Consider the following 27,996-nt stretch of genomic DNA (forward strand, 5'->3'; position numbering starts at 1 on the left):
TCGATAAGTTAATATTAATAATAAATATAAAATTAATATTTTTTTAAATAATTTTTCTTATTTTTGATTCCTTCTCAGCAGTATACTACTCTTAACCCTTTGACACAGATGGGACACTAGTGTCCCTTCTATATATTTTTTTCCCTGATGTTCTAATTGCTAGCAAAAATATAGTTTGGTATATTTTAATTATAAAAAAGACAGTCTAATAACTGCTAAAAAAATCAGATTATCAGAATTATATTTGTACTAAAATAAGTATACAAAAAACACAGTTTGAAAACTTCATATTCAAAATTTATATTCTTATTCTTAGTTTATATTCAAAAATTCATCAATAATTTACTTTGCAAATTAAAGAAGTTTCAAAGATGAATAAATATTCTCTTAGATCTCAATAAGTGCAAATTTGAAAAATTATTGTTGGGCAGTGAGCCGTGTTTGGAAGATTATACATTTAACGCAGAAAAAGACTCCGGATTTCCAGCTGTATTTCATAAACGTAAATTATTAAAATCTTAAACAATATTTTTCACTTATTTCGACCAAAGTTAATTCAAAATAATGAAAAAAAAGTATGAAAAATATGTTTAATAAAAGTTCTGCGTCAAAGTGTGTAACACTCGTTTCTTTTTGTGATTTTGTTTTAATTTTTTTCATAATTATAATTTAAAGTTTGCTTTTCTGTTTGGTTTTCAATTTCAATGTTCTTTCCTATATTAAAAATTCCACTATTTTCGGAAAATTTTTAGTTTTATTTAGTGTAGCATTAGATTTAAATAAAGATATTTCTAAATTGCAGTCACCCGGTAGTTACGGAAATTTTAATCTGCTGGGAGGAAAAATGGAAATTTCTTCAAATTATTGAATCATGAGTTCGAATGAAATGAATCGAATTAGGTAATTGAAATAGAGTGATTCCAATGAATTGAACCGAATCACTGATTCAAGATTCTAATTCACGTCATTACATTATTGGGGGATTTCGTTGTTATCATGAATCGCCAAATCCACTCCCAATTTAAGAAAATCTGTTAGTCTTAAAGTTGAAGAAGGTACATTTTATTTCCGAAATGTGTGTTTTCATTACATTTCATTACATTTCATTCCAGTGTTTTCATTACAGCGCGAGAACGCGAGAATCTCGCATATTTTTTTTTCTTTTCTCGCATTAAAAAATGATTACCGCGAGAAATTCGCGCATTCTGTAAATCAATTTCAAAATTCACGAATTTCTCGCATTTTGGAAAAAGCTTCGAATTACGCCATTTAGAATAAAATCCGTTTCACTTTTCTTCCTGGATCTTTCATTATTTTCAACATTTATCCCGTTATCTAGCTTCCTATTTACCAGTATTGTTCAGAACTTTTTCGAACAACAGAACACAACCCCTCCGAACCACGGAACCCCTTTCAGAACACATTTCTCTGCAACCACGTGTTTACCGCAGGTAAGGTTTTTTCATGTAAGACGTTCAAATTTTTTATGCACTAATGTAAGATGGACAAATACCTAGTAAAGGCGATATCTTCTATGATGATGCAGCAAAAATATTCAATGCTTTAAAAAATAGAAGACGTTAAAAATGTATTATCATAAAAGAAATGATTTTTTTTCAAGTCTATTTGTGTTTTTTTAGTTTTTAGAAATCTCACTTAACTTTCTGAAATCTCATCCTGTTTTTGAGAAAGGGTGAGAAATTCTCACTCATTTTTTTTCTATGATGGAAACACTGGTTGAAGGTACATTTATTGATACATTTTAAAAAGAAGCAAAGTAAACAAAATAGTTTATAGATGTAGTAAACATTATGACGAAAGATTGGATTAATTGACAGTGAGTTATGATATCATTAACCTTGTCAGTCATCCATCCTTGTTTGGCTTTCTTCTTGGTTTTTGAGAGGCCATCATTCCATTACTCTCAGCTTCTTTTTTTTTCTTCCAATAATTCCAATTTTTTTCCACTAATAAGGCAATAATTTAAAAAAAAAATTTTAATTTTTTTTCCGTGTCTGTTATTTGATCAGGAGATCAAATATCAGTTATAGGCTGCGTCTGAATTCTCTTACCTATTGTTTTAAAAAAAAATTCAATGTGTGACATTCAGGGCCTGATTATTGCCTAGGCCCAATAGGCATGGGCCTAGGGCCCACAATTTCAGGGGCCTCAAAAACTTGTAATAAGTCTAATGATAGGTGGGCTAGCTTTATGTTGATTTAAGTACTAAGCAAAAAATAATTACAGCTTACAGTAAAAAAATAATTCAGCCCATCAGAGACTTAGCAAAAATTATTGATTTCAATTGCTTGTGGTCACCAAACTATTTTAATTTTAACATAACATTGTTTTGTTGTTTTATATTTCGCTTTAATTTATAGATACGTAAACTTTATCTTAGAAAAATAATCTTCAATCGTCTGCTTTCAAAATTTCTTAGAATGTTTCTCTTGAATCATGCAGTTCAATAGGGCATTCTCTTCAGTAATTTAATTTCAAAATATTTTGTAAAGTGCCCGGAAAATTTGGTGGGCCTTGGGTTTGAATTTCTCTTGATCCTGGTGACATCATTGTGAAATAACGTCAAAATTGTTTGAAGGCAGCAGTCACAATCAGCATTTATACAGTATAAGCCTGTACTTGTTCCAACTTAATATATAATGTTGGAAATTTTGATCTGAAATGTATATAAATTGATGATAATGGTGAAAAAAAATTGGGAAGATTTCCGTATCGTGATTTGCGGCAGAATAATAATTTGGTAACTTCCGGGAACGGTTCGCAAAAAACGTCTAAAAAAATCACAGAAAGGGACCAACTAGAAGGGCATAACTTGTAGCACCCTCGGGCAAGTCTCTGCATGTTTATTTTTAAAAAAAATTGCAGGTTCAAAATCTGTTTGGCACCTTGGTCCTTGGTGGTTGTTGTTGGCGCAACAGTTCACTATACGGAAATATTCAATATCTACAGAAAAACTAATTTAATGCTGAAATTAATAATTAATAACACTGGATGAATTCGGAGATCAATTTGTTAAAATAACCTACGAGATTGTGGGATAATTAACAACCTACACTGGAAGTAAAAGATAGTTCGAAAAACATACATCTTACAATCAGAATCTCTGGGGTTGACACAAACAGAAAACTTTTTATTTATAATGCAACAGGGGTTGTTTCCGTTTCTTCATAAATTAGAAAATTGGTTCATTTTAATTTCAAATCATCTCTTTCATTCCACAGCTGTGATAAAGGAATAATCAACACAGGCAAAGGATACTGAACATTTTTCAAACATACCTACTATTTTTTATATACCAGATTTGTGAATCATCGATTTCTTTACCTACATGGGAGTGAAAATATGAAGGTAAAAAAAGGTCCCGGAAAAAAGGTACGGAAAAAAAGGCCCCGGTAAAAAAGGTCCCTGGAAAAAAGGGTCCATGGAAAAAAAGGTACGGAAAAAAGGGTCCCTGGAAAAAAAGGTCCCGGAAAAAAATTTCCCGGTAAAAAAGGTACCTCCATAGGGAAAATTTGTAGGGATATTTCCCCTCTCGCTTTCTGGGCAGCATGAATGCTTCTCGCTGTTTCAATGAATATTCTTTTTATCTGTAATAATTCAGATTAGATCATTGAGGTAAGGAGAAGGGTAAGGGGGGGGGGACTTATAGGCTGGTTGTATTACGCTTTTTTTTTAAAAAATTTTATTTCATTTATTTATTCTTCTTTGATTATTTTTAAAGCGGGAAGATACTATTTAAATTTTTCAATAATGTTTTACTTTTTTTTTGTAATTTTTCTAAGTGAAAAATGTGTTATTTTCTATTTAAAATTATATTTTGTGAAGAAGTTGCTAATGTGAGGCTTAAAGTAGCCAATCGGGGAAGTTGGGAGGATTTATATGTTGGATGTTTATTCGTGATTGAAGGTGAAAGTATTGGTCTTTTTTAATTAGTTGAAAACGCGCGACACGAAAAAAGAAAAAAAAAAAAAACATGCACGGAACAGCAAAAAGCGCTTCAATTTAATCTTCTCATTTCAAATATTTTCCCCTACAGAATTTTCCCTACCAGGTACCTTTTTTTCCGGGGACCTTTTTTTCCGTACCTTTTTTTCCAGGTACCTTTTTTCCGGGACCTTTTTTTCATAGAACCGAAAATATATTTTCAGTTCATATTAAAAGTGAAATGTTTGATAAGAGCAATGAAATTTGAGTTCACAGTATAGTATACTTAACGTTAAGCGTATTCGCGTCATAAGTACTAGTACTCAAAGGGTATTGTATTATATTGTTATACAACCATTTGTCGAACTATTGATGTTTAACAATTATTTAATGGAATAAGGGTAGAACAAATTTTGGCTTTCAAGAATTGGATGGTATACATTTTCTTACATCCCTTTGTACTACGTTTTTCTTTATTATTATTATTTTTATTATTATCGAAGCTCAAATTTATAAAGAAATTGGTAAATAGTTTCAAAAAAATATTTTTTCATAAAAAAAAAATAGCATTTTTACATATTTTCATACTTTTTACTGAGAAAAATGAAAAAAAAAAACGAAACTGTTAAATTTAAAGGCAACTTGCTGAAGCGTGTAAAGTTATACTTGAACTAGGGGACTAGGTCATAGGTGTTGACTAGTACTCTGTTCGTTACCACTCGCCAACCGCGATGATTGCTTTACAATTGTTGCTTCGCGGCATAAAACATTTTTTTTACTGCAAAAGTTGGATAATACAAAGGAAAAGCAATACAATTTATGACTTTTATTAATTTTATACTGATGACATCCATAAAATTATGGAAATTAATGTATGAAAACTGGATCCAACTAAGCGATTTTCCAGCCAATAAAAATGTACTGGCAACAATAGAAAACTGTGTGAGACCAATATATTTTTATGTTACTCATCTATAGAAGTACCAACTTAATATAGAATAGGCAGATGTAGAATTTAACCGATATAAGTGGATATGTGGTTATATTTTCTTTATTTTTTGAACCTAAATAATTTTTTTTTGCCTAGTGCAATTTCCTGTTTTCAGCTACTTAATTTACTGTTTTATTTAAGCGGAGATTATATAAAGGCATTTATCCCCACTAATTAATTAAATGAATGTTGGAAAACTGGATCCTACTATGTGATGTTTCGGTCAATTAAAATGTGCTGCCAACAATGGAAAACTGTGTTAGACCAGTATGTTTTTTTATGTTATATAGAAATACCAAAATATAGAAGGCGCATATGCAGAACTCAACCAATATAACTGGTTATTTAGTTACATAATTCCTTATTTTTTACACCTAAATAAATTTTGTTTGTATCTTGCAATTTGTTACAAGAAAATTTCCCTGTTTTTATCAAGCTACTTAATATTGGGTTTTAGTTCAGCAGAAATAACTTAAACATATTTTTCGCTACTATGAAAACACTAATTTATGCAAAGTTTTCTTTCTTTCTTTTTTTTCATTTTTCATTCTAGTTATGATATGACCTTTGCACTTAAAGGTCATTTACGATGACAGATTTAAGAACAGATGTCATTGATACAAAGAAACAACCAGTTTTGAATGAATGCGTACTACACGTACCCAGCATGTTTTACATTTACTGGAGGAATGTTACTTTAAAGGGTGCAACATATCCGGATATTTCCCAGGAGGGACACCTCAAACCTGAATACCAAACATCAGACTTAAAGATAAAGGTATGATTTATTACTTACTCTTACAGTTCGACATGGCAGCTGAATTGTAGTACAATTTGATTTAATGACTTGTCAACTTTGAAAATATGGCGACGGTTGAAGAGACTGATATTTGCATTAATATTAAAGAATATATATAATGTATTCTTAATTAAACAGCAGTTTTTATTCATTTAGGATTAATATTATATAAAATAAACTACGTTATACTTTGCTTGCCTTAGAGATGAGCTCGGAGCCCAAGCCAAAAGAATTTTAATCCGAGCCTACTTTTTAACACGAGCCCGAGATATACTTCGCATAAATGATCAAATTTTGCGGTCCCGGCACTTGTCCTTTGATGTCTAAACAAAGGAATTGATAAATTAAAAGAAGAATGCGAAGAAGAAAAAAAACTGTACCAACTCCAAGATGTCTAAAACAAACATTAAGCTAAATAAAAATTATTTAACAATTCGGGCTTGTTTCACAAAGTAAAAGCACCGAACGCAAGTAGCAAATAGCTGTAAATGTTTATGCCTTATGAATTTAAATTTTATGTTTAATAACTGGACTAAACGTTTGTATAAAAAAAAAGTTTATGAAAATTTTATCAGGAATTTAAGCCAGTCTCATCTGTAGCTCCCACGACTGCTTGACAAGAAGTTGTTTTCAAAATATTATGGGGATAAGGGGTTTGAACAATGTTTAATATATTAAAATCACATTATTTTCGAAATTTTCATTTTCAAAATTTAAAAAGAAAAATTTATATCCGTCTGTAACAGCTGACCCAATTTTTGGGTTTACGATTACTAATGTTCAACCCCGTAGCCTTGTAATTTTGTACCAATTCAGAAGACAAGGAAACTCCTGGATCAGTACCCTCAGATTTGTAATGGAAACATGGATGACTTTGCGACTCGACAAATTTAACGTGCATCAGTCACAATATACCGATGCGGATCGAACCCATGAACTCTTCGACATGGGTCCAGCGCCCTACCGACCAGGCTGTCCCAGCTTAAAAAGAAACATTGCTAAAAACTATATTTGAAAAAAAAAGAGAGAGATTAAGAGGTAATTCACTCATATAGTAAATAATTCCAAATTTAAAAAATACTGTTTTTTGCCAGGTCAAGGAAAAAATAAACAAATAGAAGACAATCATAGGGGTTGGTGAACAGTAGCAAATAGGGCTAAGCCTCTTAAAAATATAATTTTTTAAAATATATAATAAGGGATCAATACTTCTAGAATCAAGACTTTAATTTTGAACAATGTATAAACGAAATCAAAAACGAAATAAAGCTAAGAACGTTATTAAGAAGTTATAATAATAATATAACTGAACAGTACGCATTATTGATGTATTTTCTGAAATAATTAAGTCCTCAAAAATGTTATTTCAGCATATTTTATTATGCCATTGACAAAAGTAATATTTGATGACTCATAACAGATTCAATCAAAGCACATTTTGAATTTTAATATGCCAAATAATTACTTCGATTTAATTATCAAGCCACTTTCTATGTTAGTATACACAAAAACGTATTGCCTTTTGTTGTAAATAATTTTTTTTTTCTTTCATGGAATTAAAACATCTTATAACGAAGATACTGTAAATTAAATATTAACAAAGTTGCAATTTCTGAAATTTGCGGACTTTCATTATGAATTTTTTTCAAATAAATTTTCATTATGAATTTTGAGATATTTTCTACTTATAAATGATTCAACACCTTAAACATTAAAAAAAATTTTAATTTTGCTTCAAAAACTTGAAATTTTTTTTTATTTATTAAAGAATGAATTCTCAAATCAATGTAAGATAATTAGCGTAAAAGTTAAACGAATAATAAATAAATAAGTAATAGAAAAATAAATAAGTAATAAATGAAAGAAAGGAAGAAAATGTCATTTGGTTTATGAAAATTTCGATCAATTGCATTAGGTTGTATAAAAATAAAAAAATCTGTTTTCGGATAGAAATTAATTTAACATTAATTTTCTTCAAAAAAAGTTTCAATATTTTGCGATAAATTAAAATAAAAATCAACAGTTATTTGTTATTATTTTCATCAACAAATTGTTTTTTCAATTCATCACTTAATTTACACCCAAGATAAGTTGTAATCGCGAATCTAACGCGCTAGCCCATAAAGCACAGCATGAATCAGCAAGTTGAAAGAAACAAAAACTAATTAAACTACGAAAAAAAATAACTCATTGCATAACGGAGTTGCAAAAGAGAAACTAACAAAGAAAACAGTGATAAGTCGCCAAGAATGGAGCTATTTCCTCTAAAATGTGAGCAATGTTCGCTTTACAACGTAGTAGTTTCTAAGTTTTTGTTCCGTTATCGGCTTCGCTATAACTGGTGGGTTTGGCGGTGGAGGGGGGAACGGCACATTGATGTCACGTGACGGATTCAACCAAAAACGAACGTTGTTTGTGAAAGGGAAGAATGAAAAACTAGATACTCTCTGACTAGAAGTTTCGAAGGTCAACGTTGAAAGTACGCATTCGTATCTCAAAGTTTCTTTAGTTTGGTTGTTCATTTTATTTCTTATACTTTGAGAAGATATTCATCTACTTGTGATATTTGCTTCAATATATTTTTCGGTAAGTTCTTTTTATACGTCCTAGACTTTTACTTAAGTTGTCCGAAGTCTTCTTTGCCGGTTGTAAAGCGCGCCAGACAATGAAAACCATATATTCAGAATCGCGCGCAATCGGTTAAAAACAACTGTATTATATTTTAATTGGTGACGCCTTTTTCGCACGTGTTGATCACATGTAGAGTTATTTTAGATCGAATTTAAAGTTATATTATCATTTTTTATTAGTATTTGTTTCAAAAAAGTTTAAATATTATTTTCTTTTCATAAGCACGTGGTCAAAAAAAATTTCCCGCTGCTTTTGCCAGGCTAAGTTAGGTTTGCCATAAATTTTTTTAACTGGAGTTATTTCAAGATTTGAATGAGTGTTAAATTGGTAAATTATTATATGTTTGACTTCAGTTTTAATATAAATTAGTTAATTGAGCATTTCTTCATCAGCACGTGGTTTATTGGGAGCGTGAGAAAGGTGTTATTTCTCCTTTGTTATAGGTGGATTCTGAAACTGAAAGTAAAACTTCAGCGTCCCATGATAAAATGAATGTAAACTGTTTGGAGATTTAATTTATTTCTCTTATTAGTTATAATTTACGGTAGATTAAATTATATAATATAATTCAACAGTTTTAAAGAATTATTAATCATATGTTATGTTCCAGAAATAGTTTTTTTTTATTATTTAGCCTTGTGTTGATATATCTTTTAATGGTATTAAAAGTTAGGTTTTAAACTAATTTAAGTTTTAAAATTAACATTAATTTGTAGTTGATTTTGGGTGTTACTTATATTCCATTAAACTATTAAGTGACACATTTACTTAGGATTTTTTTTAATGGATTAGAAACAGATTATTGTATACCATAAGTTACAATATGGATTCAAATATTTTACTTTTTTTTTTATAAATGTAATCTTTCTAATTTTTTGTTTAAAAGTTTCTTGAGTTGCAGTTCATTTTATTTACCTTCTATTTTAGATTTAAAGCCACTTAAATTTACATTTCACTTCATCATATTTCATCACTATCTGTTGCTAATTTTTTAAGAAATTAAAATTTGATGTGTTGGAAATAATTACTATTGTATTATCAGGAAGAATATATTATATAAATTAAATTAGGTATAAATATTGCGATATGTTATTGGATGTTAATTTATATTGGTATTTCATGGACTGAAAGATATATATGAAATTCTTAGATGGATTTAAATTGTAAATATGTCCATATTTTGTAACATTGAGTATTAAAGTAAAATGTAGGGATATTTTTTTTTCTTTCTACTCTGTTTCAGTATTAAGGATTAATGTTCTTGTATTTTAAATTTTTCTTTTTTGTGCTTGAATTATAATATGGAAACTAAAAAGACATGTGGTCATCGTAAAGGAAAAATTCAGAGTTTTTTTTTGAAGTTATTTTAACTTATAATTATACTAACATCATAATTATACTTTTTTTCATTCACCAAAGTTTTGGTGAAATGTATGAGTTATGCTTGTTTCTTGCTTGTTTCTTGTATGTATGCTGAAAGTTCTAACTGAAAGGGTTTAAATTATTGTTTATTTTTTCAATTAGCCAGGAGAAAAGTTAATAAAAAATTTAGACCCTCAGCCAACTTTTTAAATAATTTCTTAATTTTAATTTAAACAATTAAATAAAATAACAATATAAGTTTCACATAATTTTTTTTCATTCACATTTGATCTTATTTATTATTCTATTATTACTCTTAAATAATAATATACATACCACTCTTGTTTTGTTGTGGAAAAGATAAAACCTTTAATATCAATGTAATAACATTTCCAAGAAATTATAACCCTAAAGGCCCATTATAAATTTAGCTGTTGTAAAATATGTTTTAAATGTAAGTATAAATTTTTAAATTTATTGTAGAATAGATGGGGATTAAAATTTTAGGTTCTTTTCACTGGAATAAATAGCCTTAGGAATAGAAAGTCTTGCTCAGGTTAATGTTTAATAAATTAGCAATGACATTGTCAGATAATTTTTAAAATTGACCTTTGTCACAAAATTTCTTCATTTCATCTATTTTTAAGATTGTGCACTTAAGTTCTGGGATATGTTGATTACAAAATCTACACATAATAGATTAATTATTAGAAGTGACCAGTTTGCATTAGTCGGCAAATAATTTAGTTTGACTCTTAAAATATTTTTGCAAATTTTTTCTTTCAAACTTTCTTATAATAGTGAATATTTAATTCTGTAAATGACATAAAATTATTAAATAATGATTTTGTTAAATGTTTAAAGCACTTCAATTTTCTCTCTGATGTATAGTTTATGCATCCAAGAATTACAAAACAAAATATGTTCCTTTTTGTTGAAATGATATGCACATATTTTACTTATTCTGCAATGTATTGCTACTTGTTGCGTCCAATGATAAACTCAGATTTGTATCTACCAGTTTGCAAAAATTAGCCAAGTTCAAAGTTTTTTTTCTTCCTGAAGTAACCTAAAAGGTAAATGATAGAACTCATTACGAACTAAGTTTTTTTTTTGTTGTATTGAAACAAAAACCCTCTTAATTGCCATGTAATAATGAAAACGTCTATAAAAATAAAAAAATTTTAAAGAAAAGAGGAAGTTAACTTTTTTCCTTACATGATTTTTTACAAAAAGTGTCCTTGAAAAAGTAGGAATGCAGATAAAAAGAAACAATAATAAATAACATTATAAAATAAGCAAAAGAGAAACAGAAGAAAAAAAAATGTTCTTACTTCTGAAATATTAAGTGAACCTTAAGAATTAGCTTTCTATGACATTGGTTATCTGTTTTACCAAACTGGAAAAGGTGACAATTAAATAATAGAGTAGGTAAGTTACAAATGTAAGTTTGAAATCTATTGGGCACCGTGATGATTGTAGTTGGTGTGACAGATCACGATGTGGAAACATCCCCTGTATATGCATATTAAAAAAAAGCATTTGTGCAACCAAATATTCAGCAAAAGGGCTGAATATTAGTTACTTCCTTAATTTTGACTGGTGTATTTTTAGATGATATTGATTTTTGCCCTCAGAAAAAATTTCAATTTTCATCTAATATCATTTTTGACTTATTTTAGGAAAAAACAGGTATGACTCGCATTGGAAGAAGGCTTATAGAGGATTTTCTCTTACCAGCATTAGATGATGGACGCTACGGAGAATTGTTGAAATGGATCGATAAAGATAATTGCTATTTCAGTATTCGATGGAGCCATAAAAATGCAGCTAAATGGTCACTTGATGATACTGCTGTTTTTCAGGTATGAACTAAAATTTTAAAGTGAGAGATTTAAAAATGAAATGAAATGGGAGCTATTTTTACATTACAAAATCAAATCTGGTAATTAAAGGTTGTTTTGATGATCCAGTGGCTTTTGTAATTAGTGAAACACTTAAAATTAAAAATATGAGTTTCGATTAAAGATTATTCAATTTCACTACTTTGAACTGATTTACGTTACAGTTATTTTATTAATAAATCTTCAGATAGTCGTTGAGTAAAAAATTATTCTACTTGAGAGTTCAGTAGTTATGGTATTTTAAAACCATTAAAAGAAGAGTGATTTAAGAAATTTGGACTCTAATCGAAGCTCTTAAGGAAATTACTAAATCTGCTTATAACAAATATTTTTCATTATAATTTATTCAATTTTGTATTTCTTTTAAATATTAATTTCTGCTCTAGAATAATTTATAGTTTGAAAAAACATGTTTCTGATGTTTTGCATCATTGCACTAAATTGAGTTTTCTGTCCCAAAATGGCGTATCTGGAACTTGAACATTAGCATGCCATTTTTTTAAAAAATTATTTAAGGGTTAATTGTCTTTCTACTGCAAACTTCAAATGTGTGTTTGAACATAAATTTCTGTTAATAATTTTAGCTGAGCCCAGGCAACTCCTCCAGACTAAAAGTCTGGGACTGTCCGCTACTATGGTAACAAGCTAGAGCACATTTCTAATGGGGGTGAAATGGAGAAAACTATTCACTCTACACTCCTATTTAAAGTGTCTTTTCCTCGTTACCATAGTACCCGCCACAATGCGAGACTGGTGTCTGGAGGAGTTCTCCTGAAAGTCACACTATACAATCCAGCTTGATTTATTGCGTATTTTCATCATACAAACAAATGTTAGGACTTGTTTAAATCATGAGTTTCTAATATTTGTTTGTTATTTTCTTTTAAATATTTAATTCGAAAAGGAGCGTATGTTTGCGTGAGCTTTTGTAATTATATTTTGTAATCATTGCATATATTTTAATATTAGCTTTTGTTTGTTTAAGGATTGGGATAAACTCAAAGGTCATTACCACCCAGAAGTGAAAGGATATTACATGCAAGCAAAACAGCGTTTTAGAGCAGCTCTTTATAAGCTTAACTCTGTTAGAAGATTGCCATGTGATGATAAACATGTAAAGAAATATCAATTAATCTTAGATCCTGAAAAAAGAAGGGCAGAATACTTAAGTAAGTTGCATGAAGCATTGGGGATCTTTACTAAATATTTGTTCAGTAATGTGTTTCACAATTGTTTTTTCATTATTATACTTGTTTGTAAACTGTTCAATATCCTTCTAAGAATAACTATTTTAAATGCATACTATTCTAATGCATTTTACTATTTAATACAATTACAGAACATACTATTATAATTTTTTTTTACTTATATCTTAATTTACTTATTAATAGTAATTATAATATTAAGTTTGCTGGAAAAAAATTGATGACCAAAGAAATAACAGTGCATTTGGTAATTATTTTTTTATGTTTCCATCCTGGTAACGAAGATTTTATCTTATTTCCTTTTTAAACATAAGATTTCAACTGTCATCATCTGACTGAGTCTTAATTTGGTTCCAAACTGTATAGTACTAGTCTAAAAGATGCCTTATATAGAAATAATTGTTGTTCTAATAACGTAAGTTTCACTGTGTAAATATGTTAAATTTATTTCTTAATTGTCTTTGTGCTGTTGACTTCATTCACTCTAAATTACTTTCACTAATAACATTTTTGACTGGGATTTTTTTAATATTTCTTATTATTTCTTATGTATTTAAGAGTTTGCAGGGTTCATAGTTTTCCTGATATTATTGATAAAAATATTTTGTCTTGGTTTGTTTAGCATTCTTATCTGATTTTTTCTCTTTGTTATACACAGCAAGCTTTGTTTCAACAGGAAAAAAGAATTTGAATTTTTTAAAAAGAAGTTTCTTTTCAGCGGGAAAGAAATATCAATGTCAAAACTTATCTAGACCTATCAATGTTGAAACCAATATATTTTCTATTTCCAAAAATGAAGACAAAAATCATGTATCAAATTAAAAGTTAAGTGTCCAAAATCTGCTCAGAAGAAAATGATAAATTTCCTTAATGCTTCTAATATTTTTTGTTTAAAATAGGAAATCTTTGTTCTCGCTAAGATTCTTCATTATCTAAAATAGGGGTGCTCAACCTGCGGCCCGCGGGCCAAATGCGGCCCGCCAACGCTCGATGTGCGGCCCGCGGCCGCAATCTGAACAAAATGGAAAAAAATTAAATATTTGTTTTTAAAAAATAATAAAAAAAATTCGGTAATTTAAATTTACAGTTTTAAGTTTTTGACGCACCCAATCTCAATCAATGTAGTTTTTCGATGGTTAACGTTACGGATTTCAGCATAGTTTTAAAAATCTCAATATTTTTAATACATCATTATTACGATTTACGAATTTTAATTACCACTTTTGACGCTTTTCGTATGTGCCGATTCCAATGACTTTTCGGTAGTTATTGCTACCCATTTTCAAGTAGTTTCTGAAATAGCGATTTTTGAAAGTTATGAAATGCTTTATTTGTGCAAACTTCATGGAAAATCTAAATGACTTTAGATCCTTTCTTTAACAGTTATTGCTGCACATTTCCGCCCGGTTTTTAAAACTTCGATATTTTAGCACGATATTATTATGAATCGCGAGTAAAGAATCGCTCATTTAGATAGCCATTTTTTGACATGGCTTATTTGTAACGATTTTATCGCAAATCAAATTATTTTTCAATCGTTATTTTAGAAATTATTGCTACACATTTCTACAAGGTTTTAAAAGTACCGATATTTTTTGTACGCTATTGCGACATTTTAATTTCAAATCCCGCATTTAAATTACATAACATTTTGACGCACTTTATTTACTCCAATTTCATCTGAAATATAAAAGTATTTAGCTTAATTTTTTAGTAGTTATTACGTTTTCCCCGTGATTTAAAAAAATTCTGATATTTTTAATACTTTGACGGCAAGCGAGTTTTGAATTGCGCATTAAAATAATTATTTTTTACGTGCTTTGTTTGTGCCGATTTTATCATTTGCGTTGTACCGATTCTAACACTAATTTTTTAAGAGGTTTTTCGAAAGTGTTTTTTCTTCTTTCCCGTTATTGCTGCATTTTTATTTGTGATTTAGAATATACCTGATATTTTCACACAATATTACAACTCGTGAAATTCGATTCAGCTTTAATTTTTTTTCGTAACTTGAAAAGTAATTACGTATCTTAGCCGAATCAACACCTTCCCAGGAAAAAAAAACGAGACGTGTTTAAACGCGGTCCGTTTTGCAAAAAAAATAAATAATTCAAAAAACGGCATAATTCTTTAAGTCCCATGAACACGTGCAAGTTTAACAACACACATCGAACCTATTCTTTTTGTTGTCACATGTAATTTAAAAGTCATACATCGTAATTTGTATTTACGCATCTGAAAATTGCGCATCGCATTTCGTATTAACATTAACGAGATTTAAAAATAATCCATCGCGTTTCGTATTTACGGGATTTAAAATCACATATCGCGATTCGTATTCTGGTGTTTAAAATATCATCCGTTGCTACTTTTCTCGCACGCGTTGTAAAAACCATATATCGCGATTCATATTCATGCATTTTAAAAATCAAGAGTTGTGAGTAGTCCTTTCGCAATTTAAAAGCCACACGATTCGTATTCACGCGATTTGAAAAACAAGCATCGAGTTTATTATTTACGCAATTTAAAAATCACACATGGCAATTCGTATTCAAGCAATTAAAAAATAACACATAGCAATTCGTATTCAAGCAATTAAAAAATAACACATCGCTATTTGTATTTCCGCGATTTAAAAACCCAGAAAGGAAGAACACCATCTAGGACAAATTCCAAAACTGATTATGTTATTTGCTCTAAGTTTAATACTACCCACAACAACAGCTTTTGTCGAAAGACTGTTTTCCAGAATGAATTTGGCCTGTTCAAAATTACAGAGTAGTCTTTAAATACAATCATTACATTTTCATTTAATGGCTCAAAAAATATCACATGATCAAGTATATAAAATTATCACAATATTCAAAAACTTTGCAAATTACAGTGTAACCATTAAGACATTTTTTAAACCATTTTCTATCTTCTTGGAGCATTTTATATCATTTATGATTATATGCTGGGAAATGATTTGTATATCATTAAATTTTAACTGTATAAAAAATTTATTTAAGGTAAGTTTCGAAAAGTAATGTAAATTTTATTGATTGTTAATTGATTGTGTATTAATTGTAAATAATAAGTGTCATGTTAAAAATATATTCGTCATAAAAAGTTGTAAACAAGTATCTTAATAGTTTTTTATTATTAAGGGAAATAGTTCCTTAAAATTTAATGTGTTTTCTTCTTTCTTTTTCATCCCTCTCTTAGCCTCTTATTATTAATTTAAAATAAAAATGTCTGAAAGATAAAGTACATTCTTTAATAAATGCTAAGTCTTATTTTCCACTTAAGGGGTTTAGTTTTAGTTTTAATAATTTTTAACCCTATAAACTTTCTTTAAATCAAAGTATTTAACTTGAATTTATATTAATGACTAGAATATTTATTTATTTGAAATTTAATTCTATGAAAAAAAAATTAACGTTAAGATTTATGTTTAAATGGACTTTTGTATTTTGCAATGTGATAAGAAAAATTTCAATTTTTCCATAGTTTTTTAATTATTTCAATTTATCTAAATTTTTTCCGACAAATTGATTCTGATTTTCGAATTCTGTTTTCCTTCTTAAGTAATCAGTTTTGCATTTTCTAATTTTAAACGTTTTAAAGTATTGTATTTTCTGCAAAGAGATTACAAGGTTAACCGACAAAAAGAATTTAGTGTTATATAAACAATGATGTTTATATAGCAATCACCACCAACAATTGCTTTCAATGTGTCGGTCTAAACACTTTGGCATGCGGCCCTTCATTGGTCAATCTGCTGTGCATGTGGCCCTTCACTGAAAAAGGTTGTGCACCCCTAATCTAAAAATATATATTAGTATCTACATACTGCATTGTTTCAAGAACATAAAGAATCCTTTTAATTATTATTTCAATAAGTCATGAAAATAGTCTATAAATTGAGGGATTAATTTACTTATAGCACTGTAGCCAGAGCTGGCAAGTTTTTGACATGTGACAGTTTTTGACGGTTTAAACCGTCACGTCAAAAACCTCACTGTCGAAAATGTCAAAAACCTATATTTATATGTGAAATTTAATTAATACATAAAATTTATCTATTTTTTTTATAAAGGATAGTGTTTCTAAATATGTTCTAGAAAACATAAATTTAAAATTTTGTAGAAACACTTATATTGTGAATAGTAACCAAAATCTTGTACTTTTGAAAGCTCACATATTTTGTAATATTATGTTTTCATTTTCATGTGTTATTGAAAATCTGCAGTGATATTATTAAGAAATTTATTTAAAACCAAATTTAGTGTATAATATAGATAATACTAAAAATTAGACATTTTTAAAGATGAACATTAGCAGTTTTGTACATTAGACATCTTTTAAAGAAAAATCTTTTAAACAGGTTGGGCACATGCAACATTCACAATCAGGGAATTTTTGTCTATTTTTAGCTCTTCTAAAGTAAACTGGGGGGAGGGGGATTACTGAACCGCTTTCAACATACTTTGTTTGGTGGTGGTGGGAAAATGTTCAAAACTAGTTATGTGCTACCGTATGCTGCGAGGAGCAAACGAACTAGACTATTGAATTTTGAATTAAATTTCTACTTCCATCATTTTCATTTTGACTATGTAATGTGATGCATGTTCTAATTTTTAAAATTATGTATTTAATTAGGGTAATTAAAAAATTTCCATAATAATTTGTTTACATATTTCATGGATCAGTGACCGTAATGTTCTTCTATTTCGTTTGACTTTTGTGATTGGTTGTTAGTTTTTCAGAAAAATCAGTAATTCTGAATTTTAAATCTTAAATTTTTTTTAATTCATAGTTAACATAAGACAATACAAATTTAAGTGCTTTCTGTTAAATACACAGAGAAGTTAATGTCGATTTACAGTATATTCAGCCTCTTCATTTACTATGTTGAAAATTTAGTTTATCCAAATACTTGTGAATTTCATTTTGCTGAATACTATATAGTTTTGTTGAATATCTAAATATTCAGCTGTTGAATAATTACTTCTTACTTTCAATACAAGTGGAGAAAAAAAAATTAAGAGATGAAAATTGTTTTAAAATGATAAGTGTAATAATTATAAATATAATAAACAATATGAATTATATTTATCATTATTCATAAATATAACTACTTTTAAATTCAAATTAACATACTGGATAATAAAGATATTCAGTCTAACATTAAAATTTTTTTTTATACACTTGTATCAAGTTTGTAATTATACAACATAACTTGTAAGTTCCTTATAAATATTAGTTAAATGTTCCTTATATGTCAAAAAGGCATGAAATAAACTTTTAATTTTCTTAAATATCAAAAAGAAAAAAAAATTTTCTCAAAATATAAATATTTAAACAATTTTTGTGCAAAATTTTTCTGCACATGCATTTGAATATAAATTTCTGAGATTTTAAATCTGTTATTTTACCTTAATTTTAATAAAAAAATATTTTAAAACCTGCTGATTACCTATAGTATAATTAAATTTCCATATAATGCATGGCAACTGTTGGTAGTTTTGAAGTTTATATATTTTCTTGGCAAACTTCAGTTTTTGACGGTTTAAACCAGTATTATACCCTTGTCATGTCAAAAATCACTTTTTGACGTCAAAAACTCAACCCTGACTGTAGCATAATTTAATATTCGGTGAAAATCTTAGTTCTAAAAATCTTTGCTTTTTTTTCTTCCTCAATTCAGTTTATTTTTATTAGAAACCTGTTAAGATATGTTTTCTTTTTAAAAGAAAAATTGGATGAAAAATAACCTTCATATGATTTTTAATACATTACAAATCTTGGTCATTTTGGTATAAATGTTCCTCTCCCCCCCCCCCCCTTTTTTTTTTAACAAAAGGTTGCAAACTGTCCAAGAAGGATACTGCACAAAATGAGATTTCCAAAGCAGTTTATTACACTATTTTACTCAATAGTCTAGTGTGTATGTATTCTAATTACAAAGTATGCAATCTGATTATTTTGAACCACAATGAAGCCTGTTTATGGAGATGTTAGAGGAAAAATGAAGCACTCTAAAATTCTTTTATCTGGAAAAATTATATTGAATCACAAAAAGTATGTTTTTGTGATGTAAATCACGTTTTAATACAAGGTTATTCTAAGTTCAGTGATAATAGACCTATGTTATGATTAAGTTCTTATTTTTAATTTTTACATCAAAAATTTTGATTATTTACCCGGTTATTAATTTGAAAGTCTTAATATCTTTCTCAGTCTAATAATGTTTTATATTGGTTTATATATTTATAATTAAATAAAAAAATTAAAATGCTATGAAATAAAATTAATTCTAATTATCTGTTTTTAGATAAAACAAAAGGCTTGTATGCCAGAAAAGCTGCAGAGAACAATAACAGAGTATCTGTCATAACTAAGCACTCTTCCTTCGAAGGAAAACAGGAACCAATATATTATGCTCCACCTGTTTCTCCTCCGTCCCCAACCAGCTCAGATCGAAGCGACAGTTCAGACTCCGAGCTTGCCAAATGCATACACGACTTCAAAGAGGGTCAAAAGAATCACAATCAGATGTTGCTCAACATGAGTTCTAATTCTATCCGGTTTTCACCTAAAAAGGAAAGTCCTTTGAGGGAAGTCAACGATGATTCCATACGAGGAATTGTGAGTCCTCAAAGGATGCCCCATCTTCCAATACAGCCTGTACCGGTCTACAATTTTGCACCTTCAAAACGTTTTGAAAGCCCTCATCTACTACTAGTCAAAACTTACAATGAATTTGATAATAGCCATGCTATAAAGGTACGTTGTACTGAGCATCATGATTATTGCATTTGTTGTAGTTGAAATTGGAAGTATGAAAAATCAAAACTTAACATATTGCTGTGATATAACTTTTTTTTTAAAACTTTATTTTTGAATTCTTGCTTTAGTGAACAAATTATGGACTTAATATTTTTTAATTTTTTTTTATTTATTTTTTTACTGTAATTTCCTTCAAACAATAAACATGAATAAAGTTGAGCAATGTAAATTTTTTCGTTTTATGTTTATATTTTGCAATGGCTAAAATAAATCAGTCTTTTTTTACCTTTTATTTTGTTTTATTTTTATTGCTTTATCAGATCTTTTTATATATTAATGTTGAGTTCGGGAATGTGCAGTTTTTTTTCTTTCTTATTTTAATATTAGGATGTTTCACCATTTGAGTTAAATCATTTTCAATACTATACATATGTTCAATGCTGTAGGTTAGAAAATTTGAATGCTTGATTTCGAATGAATGCTGATCTTATTGATGTGTGCAAATTTTTTATGCTTGATATTAGATGAAATGTCCAATATGGGAAATATTTAAAAACTATTCTAATTTAATCATAATTATTTTGCTGTTCAATATTGACAATGAAAATATTTTTGACACCTTAAGAAAGATAAGCATTTAAAAAGTAACTAATCCAATATGTCTGATACTTATAATAAATAAAAAAATTTGGCGTAATTTTATTTTGTTTACTTAGAATTTTGCCCTGATTAATTAGTATGGAGTGAACGGATATACATTTGTATACCTTTGCCATTTTAGACGAGTTTTGTTCTTATTAACATTAATTCTAGAAATAAACAGTCAAATATTTGACTGAATATTTCACCAAAACACTTCAGTCTACATTATTTCAAATTTTAACTATTAATTAATGAGAACAAGATTTCTAAAAACCTAAAATATATTTATTAAATGTAAGTTTTTATATGCATTTCCCCCCCCCCCCACACACACAATTTTGCAGTATGTACAAAAATTCTTGTCACAATTCACGCTTTCATTAACAAAACAATATATGTAGAAATACCTGTTTTAGCTTACTTTTTAAAATTTATTCTATTTTGAGTTGCAATCATCTCTTGTTTTTTTTTTTTCGTTTGATGAAAAAAATAAACATTCGACAAGGTATAACCATCACACACACTTATAACAAAGAATTGAAATTTTACAGAGTCGTAATTTTTAATACATACCTTCTGTTAGATAAGTTATTTGTTAAACTCAATTAAAAAACCTTAAATAGGTTGAGAAACATTAAAAAATATTCTTACTGAGAAAATATTTGATTTATTGCCATGAGCATGTTGATAAATACAATTAGATTTAATGAAGGCTAAAAATAAGCTTAACAAGTTTGAAATTTTAAGATTTATAATTTTATTGACCCAAAGCGTATTAGTGAAGATAACTGGATTTCATATTTGTTTCAGGAGTTGTACTTTCACCATACAAAATAATTATCAATATCTCAACTTCAAGATATTTTTATTGCCTTTTATGACGTGCAAAGCTTCTTGAATTATAATCGAATAAAAATAATACAGTTCAATTAGTTACGCTTTTTTTAGGTATTTAATTTGTAAAAGCTCAACAAAAAAAAATTTTAAATTTGGAAAATATTACTATAAAAATATTACTATATTTAAAAACTATTTTAACTATATTACTACTATTCAAAAATATTACTATAAAATCTTTGTTGGATACTTAGAAATTACTAGAATTAGTAATATTAGCTTGTTCAGTAAAACTAACATTTAACAATCATTAACCTGAAAATGGTTCATACCTAAGTACAATGAATTTTTTTTTCTATGGATTTTGCATAAAATTGATAGCAGATTTACAAGAAATTAGTAAAAGTAGTTTTTTTTTTAAAAAAAAATCTGTTTAACAATAGTGTTTTTGAAATCAAATTTCTTGTTGAATTACTTAACTATCTGGTGGTTACATATGTGTAATTTCGCGATTAGGTGTCCCTGTTACTGATGTTTCTCTGTTCTGTACTTGCTCTGATGTTACTCAACGCTTTCAGATAAAATAGAACACATTTTACTCTGCAGAAAAGAATGGAGCTCAAAATGAGACTTACTACTTTCATATCTGCTATACTTTTAACATTTTAAAGTGTGCACTCTCTCTACTACAGAGAACTTAGAATTCACAAAGAATTAAAAAATGCCCCTGGCAAAGCTGAACATCACTTTCTCCATACATAGTTTTATTGCAAATGATGTAGTCTATTATTTCTCACCTTTATGCAAGCAAATACATCTTTTAACCATTGGCACTTTTATTTGTTTTTTAGTGATATTTTAATAATTCAATTTTAATATATAGATAGTTCAATAATATGATTGTTCAAAACATCTAATAAGAATAATTAATAATCTTGTAGACCAATTTCTTTCTATCTAAAACCTCTTATAGAATAAAGAACAAAAAAATTTAGTTTGATAATGAGAAAATTATTAACTTGAAATAATTTTTGGTTGATAAAATAGGATTTAATTTTTTCTGCCTTAATAAGCATAATTTTCTGCCTTAATAAGCATTAATAAGCATAAATTTTAAATCATAACTAAAATTATGTTAGTTTGATTTAAATTCTAAAAAAATAAAATGCTGAATTTGATTGGATTGAGATATATTCCTATCATACGTACGCAATTCAAATAATTAACAAAGTGCGAACATTACATTCATGAGATTCCTATTTTAAAATATTTTTACTACTACTATGCTGTGCATGAAAAGTAAAAAGATAAGTCTGCATTACTACTCGGTTTTTTCTGCTTTATTTAAGAAAAAACTTTGTTTATTTAACAATTACTTTTAGATCAATGATTTTTTAAATTTAAATCTTATACAGTTATTATATATAAGTTAAATATTATACATACAAATATCTAAAAAAATTAAACATATCCTTATTTTAGCTTAGTGTATTAATTTATCTGTGAAATTTCTCTCTAAATTGTTAAGGCTTGTTTCTGCTTTAATTAAGAAAATATGACTCTGAATATTATGCTATATATATTTAATTAACTTTGAACTGTTAATTTAATACACATTGTTGCTGCAATCTGATGTACTTTAAATTCCTGTGACATGAAATTAGCATATCTACAAAAGTGATTTTTTTTTAAAGGTACTTGAACTTTATGAGGGATATGACTGAGAAAGAAACATATTAAATAAACCATAAAGAAATTGTTTTATTACTGCATGCAAGGTGTAATGTATAAAATACTGGTTTGGATTGTATTTACCCATAATGTAACTAGTTGCACTTCAGTGAATTTATTTGTTTGAACAATTAAAAGAATAAGACTCTCACTAAAATACAATATACATTTTATTCTATTTTTTATTTTTTTTATCTGGATGTAGATAAATATTATAGAGCTTTTTGATGTGGTAAAGATAATTTAAAGATATGTTTGCAATATTAAAATGAAATTTGATTTTGTAGTGATATAAAATTAAAAATTTCTAGACTGTTTATGAGGAAACCCACTTTACTGCTAGATAAACTATTATGGATCATAAATTTTCATTTGGTTTTATTTTTTTCTGTAAATAAAAAAGAGTTTTAAGATAATTTTTGATAATGCAAGAATTTGCATCATTTTATAATACATCAAGTACTAATGTATCAAGTTACTAGACCAAATACTACTGTAATATTATTTTGCTAATTAAATCTTACTAATGGATCATTATATTTATAAATATAAATTTTTAACTATGATACGTCAATAAAAAATATTAGCATGTTCTAGTTTCTTTTAATATCTAGTTCCTGTAAATATTGAATTTTTTTTTTTTAATTATTGGTTTTAATTTAAATTAAAAAACATTTATCTGAAAAAATGAAAGCTTTCATTTTCATACAAAAGAATCTATTTCTACTAAAAAATATTGAAAATTAATTATAACTGATAATGTTTTAATTTGCAACTTGACAGGCTTGCATCTATAATTCTGGAAAATGTGTCATAAAACCGATTTTCATATTTGCATACCCCCAGCAACAATTGCTTTATTAAAAACAATGATGTTTTATTTTTATACAGACATAATACAATCCCTCGTTTACACTTGTTTTGCATCAAGTACTTCATTCCAAGTAGTGTTAAGTTTGTTGACTCTTAATATTTACCATTGAATATCTGAAAAAGCAAGTTAAATTTTCTAAGCTCTCTCTCTCTTTGTTTTTGGGTGAATAATTTGATTGTTATTATAGGCAGAATATGATTATGAAGAAGTTGTGAGTGATTCATCTGATTATGTTCTCAACTTATCTGTAAAATCTGATGATAGTGATGTTCTCTCAAGGTATGTGTGCGAAATGTTTTGATAATACGAATTGTTAAGAATTCATATAATTTGAATACAAGTTTTATTTATCCATTTTTTCAATTTGGTTCATGTTTTAAGTTTTCAAGATAATTCTGACAGCATACACTCTGTGTTTCAATGAGGCGAGATAGTGTTTTTACTTCATTTTAGTATATTTAAAAATGACATGCCTCTTAAGTTTGATGGATGAGAAAATATTTGGTTGAATAATCTATGATTTCTTTATAATTAATATTGGCTAATTAATTTGGGTCAGGATTGTAAATTTTTTGGTGACAGGATATCCAAATGGAAAAAGTGCGCTAAGCAGCAGCGAAACCAAGAGGAATAAAACAAATGAGACAATGAAAAATTGAAAAAATATGACAATCAAGGCTGACGTCATCGGGGGTACCAGCCCTGATGACGTCATCCTTGATTGTCATATTTTTTCAATTTTTACTAATTTTTCTTCGTCTTAATTGAATCAAACTTATTATTAAATTCCTATATTTAATTCTCCCTTGGTAGATTCAGCAAAGAAATAGAACAAAAAGGGCAGGGGGGGGGAGAGTTATCAGTTTGTGGTGATCTTAGATTTTTATCATTAGCATTAATTTCACATTACAGCAAAATATAAGTATATACATATGTTCTGAATTAAGAGTAAAAATTTTTCAGAGTGAACAATTACTTCAATGTGCATCATTTTTAAGTCAGGTTGTAAGCTAACTTTTACGCTAATGTAAGCTAACCAGGTTGTAAGTTTACTCTCTGTTAACCTCAGAAATAATTACTCAGTGGTAATCTAGGCTCCTAAATAAGTGGATAATATGAATTTAACAGTATGTTTGCAATTAACTGTGTGTAACTTAATGTTTATTTTATATTGATTTTTTTCTTCTTCTTTTCTCTAGGTGACGAGAACCGAAACTTTGTTTGCATCCATTTTTTATTCATAATCATTGTTGAAGCAGGAATATAACTATTTTATGAGCTTTCAGTCTTGGAGAGAATGTATTAAAACTTGAACTACAAAATAAAACTTAAAACTTTTTGAATTTAGTTGCTCAAACAATTCAGGGAATATCAAAGAAGATTGTTGTTACTGGTTACCAAAGATTTATTGTGACAACAATTGTTATAATGTGCCAGTTCATTTCATATTGCTTTTACATTTTTTAGTATTTTTATTAGAACATCATTGTTGAAATGTGAAGTTATGTTCTTAAAACCAGAAATGACTTTAAAGTCCCAAAGGTGTTTCTTTTTTTTATGTTATTAACAATTTGTACAATAAAAATGTGATCCTGCCAGTCTTGTGGAAAAATTTTAATGACTTTTAGAAATTTGTTACTGTTTTTCTTAAGATTGCCTTACAAAAGTATATAAAAAGTGCCTTGTTCTGATACAAACTGAATTATCACTTGTTTTTAATTTTGAAAATATACAAATTACTTTTAAATACTGCCTTTGCACCTTCAATCAATCGTTAATTGATTAGTATAACTATTTTTGCATTTTTTTAAAACTGTTTGAAAATGAGAGCAATAAATCATTCTTAAATACAGTGATCTCAATGTTGTAAATGCCATTTAATTGCAGTGATACTTAAAAGAATGCGATGGCAAAAATCCAATACAAAGTAATATTTTATATCATATTTACCCTAAAGAAATATATGGTTAAGAAAATTATGGTAATTTTATGTTGGTTAGAAATATGTCTCTCCCAATGTAGCCATATATTTATCTTTTATAAGTTTTAATTAGAAAAAAATTGGTATTTCTGGCCCATATTAAGAATTATTTTGTTACAAATTTTATATTTTAAATAATTTTTATGTGCATTTTAAGGAAGAACAAAGTGACAGTGTAAAAATTATAAGAAACTTAAAAGCTTTCATGGAAATTTTTGTTTTGCTAAATCTATTCCTAAATAGAAGTGATAATCTGTTTCTGTTCACCATATATTGTTTCATTAAATTTTTATTCAATAGTTGTAAAAAATTTGCATAAATGGTTCCTGTTTAGCCAAATATTAAGCTGTACATAGATAAACAATTTTTTAAAAACAGTGGGAATTTGATGCAGTTTGTTTGATCATGATGTTATTTGGTAATTGAGAAAAATTTACATGTGTTAGATAATTTACTAATCAGCAAAATATTATGTTATACATTTACAAACAATATAATGGAATAAATGAGAATTTAAGAAATTTAAAAATTCATTTATGATTAGGTAGATTATAACCTAATCCTAATAAAATCTGTATTTACTCTTAATATTTCTTAAATTGATACAATTATGTATAATTAAAAAATTTATTAGTTATGACTACCGTGTCTTCCAATGTGTAAAATTGTTGATTTTTTACATTGTTATGTGATACGTTCAAAATTTTATATTAAATATATGTATCTTAATAAAAATTTGTACAGGTTTTCAAATATCTGTTTTTTGGAAAGTGACGCAAGAATATTGTAAATGTTTCATTTTATTAGATATAAATAAGATATCTTGATTACAATTCGATAAGTACTTATATTATTCGACTATAAAAAAAGGTGGAAAAACTCTTACATATATTTTCTATGGAAGAGCTGCGACCAGCTAATGTTACTATTGTTTATTGGCAATAATTCGTCACTACCATTTATTTAAAATGTAGAAGTAGTAGTAATGATTGTGGTCAATTTACGTGGTTTACTTTTTTTATAGCCCCTACACAGTGTCCTTGAATTGACATGTTTTCAATTTTATTAATGTATTCACTAATACTTTATAGTACTTGTTGAAGATGCTCTAGTTTTACAACCAGCCAAAATATACCTGCTTTTATAGGTGGTAAAAATGAAAGAATTTATTGATCAATATTTTGATACGAAACTGTTAATATTCTCTGAATCATTAGTTGTTAACAAATTATATAAAATTTATGTATATAAATATAAAAAGTGTTAATTAATATTAATTGTTCTGGGTTTAAATTTTTTTTTACCGATTTTGTCTTTTGTTTCTTATTATAAAGCGGCAAATTATATAAAAATCCTTAAGTGCCGCATACCAATAGTTTTTTTTCCTGAACCTTGATTTAGCTTTGTTTTCTAGTTTAGCTTTCAAATTTTTATATGTATTTCCTAAATAAATAAAAGTAATTGTAGTTAAATAAATAAATGCTAAATTTTTGAACTAAAGATGCTTTTTATGTTTAAAAAGCTTTTGTTTATATACATATTCTTTGAAGATATATATTTGTATTAAATTTTTTACTGACCTATTGACTATTTTAATAGAAATATTTTCCTTTTAAAACATTGAACCGTGTTTGCAGTCTTAAAAAATGTTCTATTAGTTGCAATTTGCTAATTTTTTTTCTTCTTTTTATTGCAATAATTGATTGAATGTAGTGTGATAGTCTGCTTCTTATCTTAACATTTTTCTATATTTTACCCTTAATAACAGTGTTCATTATCTTCTTTAATCAACTGTAGTTTCATCAAAATACGTTTCGATTGGTTGAAACAAGTTGCGCATTTATTGTTGATCATTCTATTTTTGTTACAATATTTTGTACAAACCTAATTATTTGAGATATGATCATTTTTCACTTATTACCCAAATTTCACGATGCTGTGATTATTAGAAATTTATAAAAGACATTTCTGACTGATTGCTCGTTAATGATTTCTAATCCTTTTGTGACCTGTTAAATTGCTGCATTAGTGAGCAAATGTGTCTTTTTATATTAGTGTGATGTCCTAATCATGATTTCTGCTTGTATGAGTGCCTTATATATAAAAAAAACATGTTTTAAAACAGTGATTTATACTTCGCACTTTGAAATGAATTTTTGTATATGAGATATTAGTAATTGTGCGATTCTATCGAAGTTTAGCCTGTTGTTTGAATGTTGTAACTTCTCAAATGTATGATGCATATATTTTTTTCTGTTACTATTGTTCTGATTTGATTAAAAAATGTTATAAATGTTGTATGCAGTCTCAGATTTCTTTG

The 27,996-nt window shown here is 27.6% G+C and overlaps 1 protein-coding gene across 4 annotated transcripts; it reads left to right on the forward strand.

Annotated features, from left to right (window-relative positions):
• The first annotated feature begins 5,534 nt into the window (after positions 1-5,534).
• LOC107454653 (uncharacterized) lies at positions 5,535-27,974 on the forward strand. Of its 4 annotated transcripts, none has more exons than XM_016071911.2 (6): positions 5,535-5,714; positions 11,411-11,593; positions 12,618-12,801; positions 19,157-19,608; positions 23,883-23,974; positions 24,895-27,974. In XM_016071911.2, exons 1-6 carry the CDS (start codon positions 5,604-5,606, stop codon positions 24,896-24,898), a joined length of 1,026 nt encoding a protein of 341 aa, XP_015927397.2. In that variant the 5' UTR covers positions 5,535-5,603; the 3' UTR covers positions 24,899-27,974. The 4 variants fall into 4 exon arrangements, with proteins under 4 accessions (XP_015927397.2, XP_015927400.1, XP_015927398.1 ...); XM_016071914.3 differs by lacking the exon at positions 5,535-5,714 and adding an exon at positions 7,992-8,321; XM_016071912.5 differs by lacking the exon at positions 5,535-5,714 and adding an exon at positions 8,464-8,693.
• The last annotated feature ends 22 nt before the right edge of the window (positions 27,975-27,996 follow it).

The sequence above is a fragment of the Parasteatoda tepidariorum genome, chromosome 3 (assembly GCF_982258835.1).
Source record: "Parasteatoda tepidariorum strain Cologne lab strain chromosome 3, Ptep-v5.0, whole genome shotgun sequence".
In the NCBI taxonomy this organism is placed as follows: Eukaryota; Metazoa; Arthropoda; class Arachnida; order Araneae; family Theridiidae; genus Parasteatoda; species Parasteatoda tepidariorum.

Excerpts from the sequence above, each read along its gene's own strand:
- LOC107454653 (XM_016071911.2), top strand. The coding sequence starts at position 5,604 with ATGTTTTACATTTACTGGAGGAATGTTACTTTAAAGGGTGCAACATAT. Across the intron at positions 11,594-12,617 it reads ATGATACTGCTGTTTTTCAG|GATTGGGATAAACTCAAAGG; the intron begins GTATGAACTAAA and ends TGTTTGTTTAAG. Across the intron at positions 19,609-23,882 it reads ATAATAGCCATGCTATAAAG|GCAGAATATGATTATGAAGA; the intron begins GTACGTTGTACT and ends TTGTTATTATAG.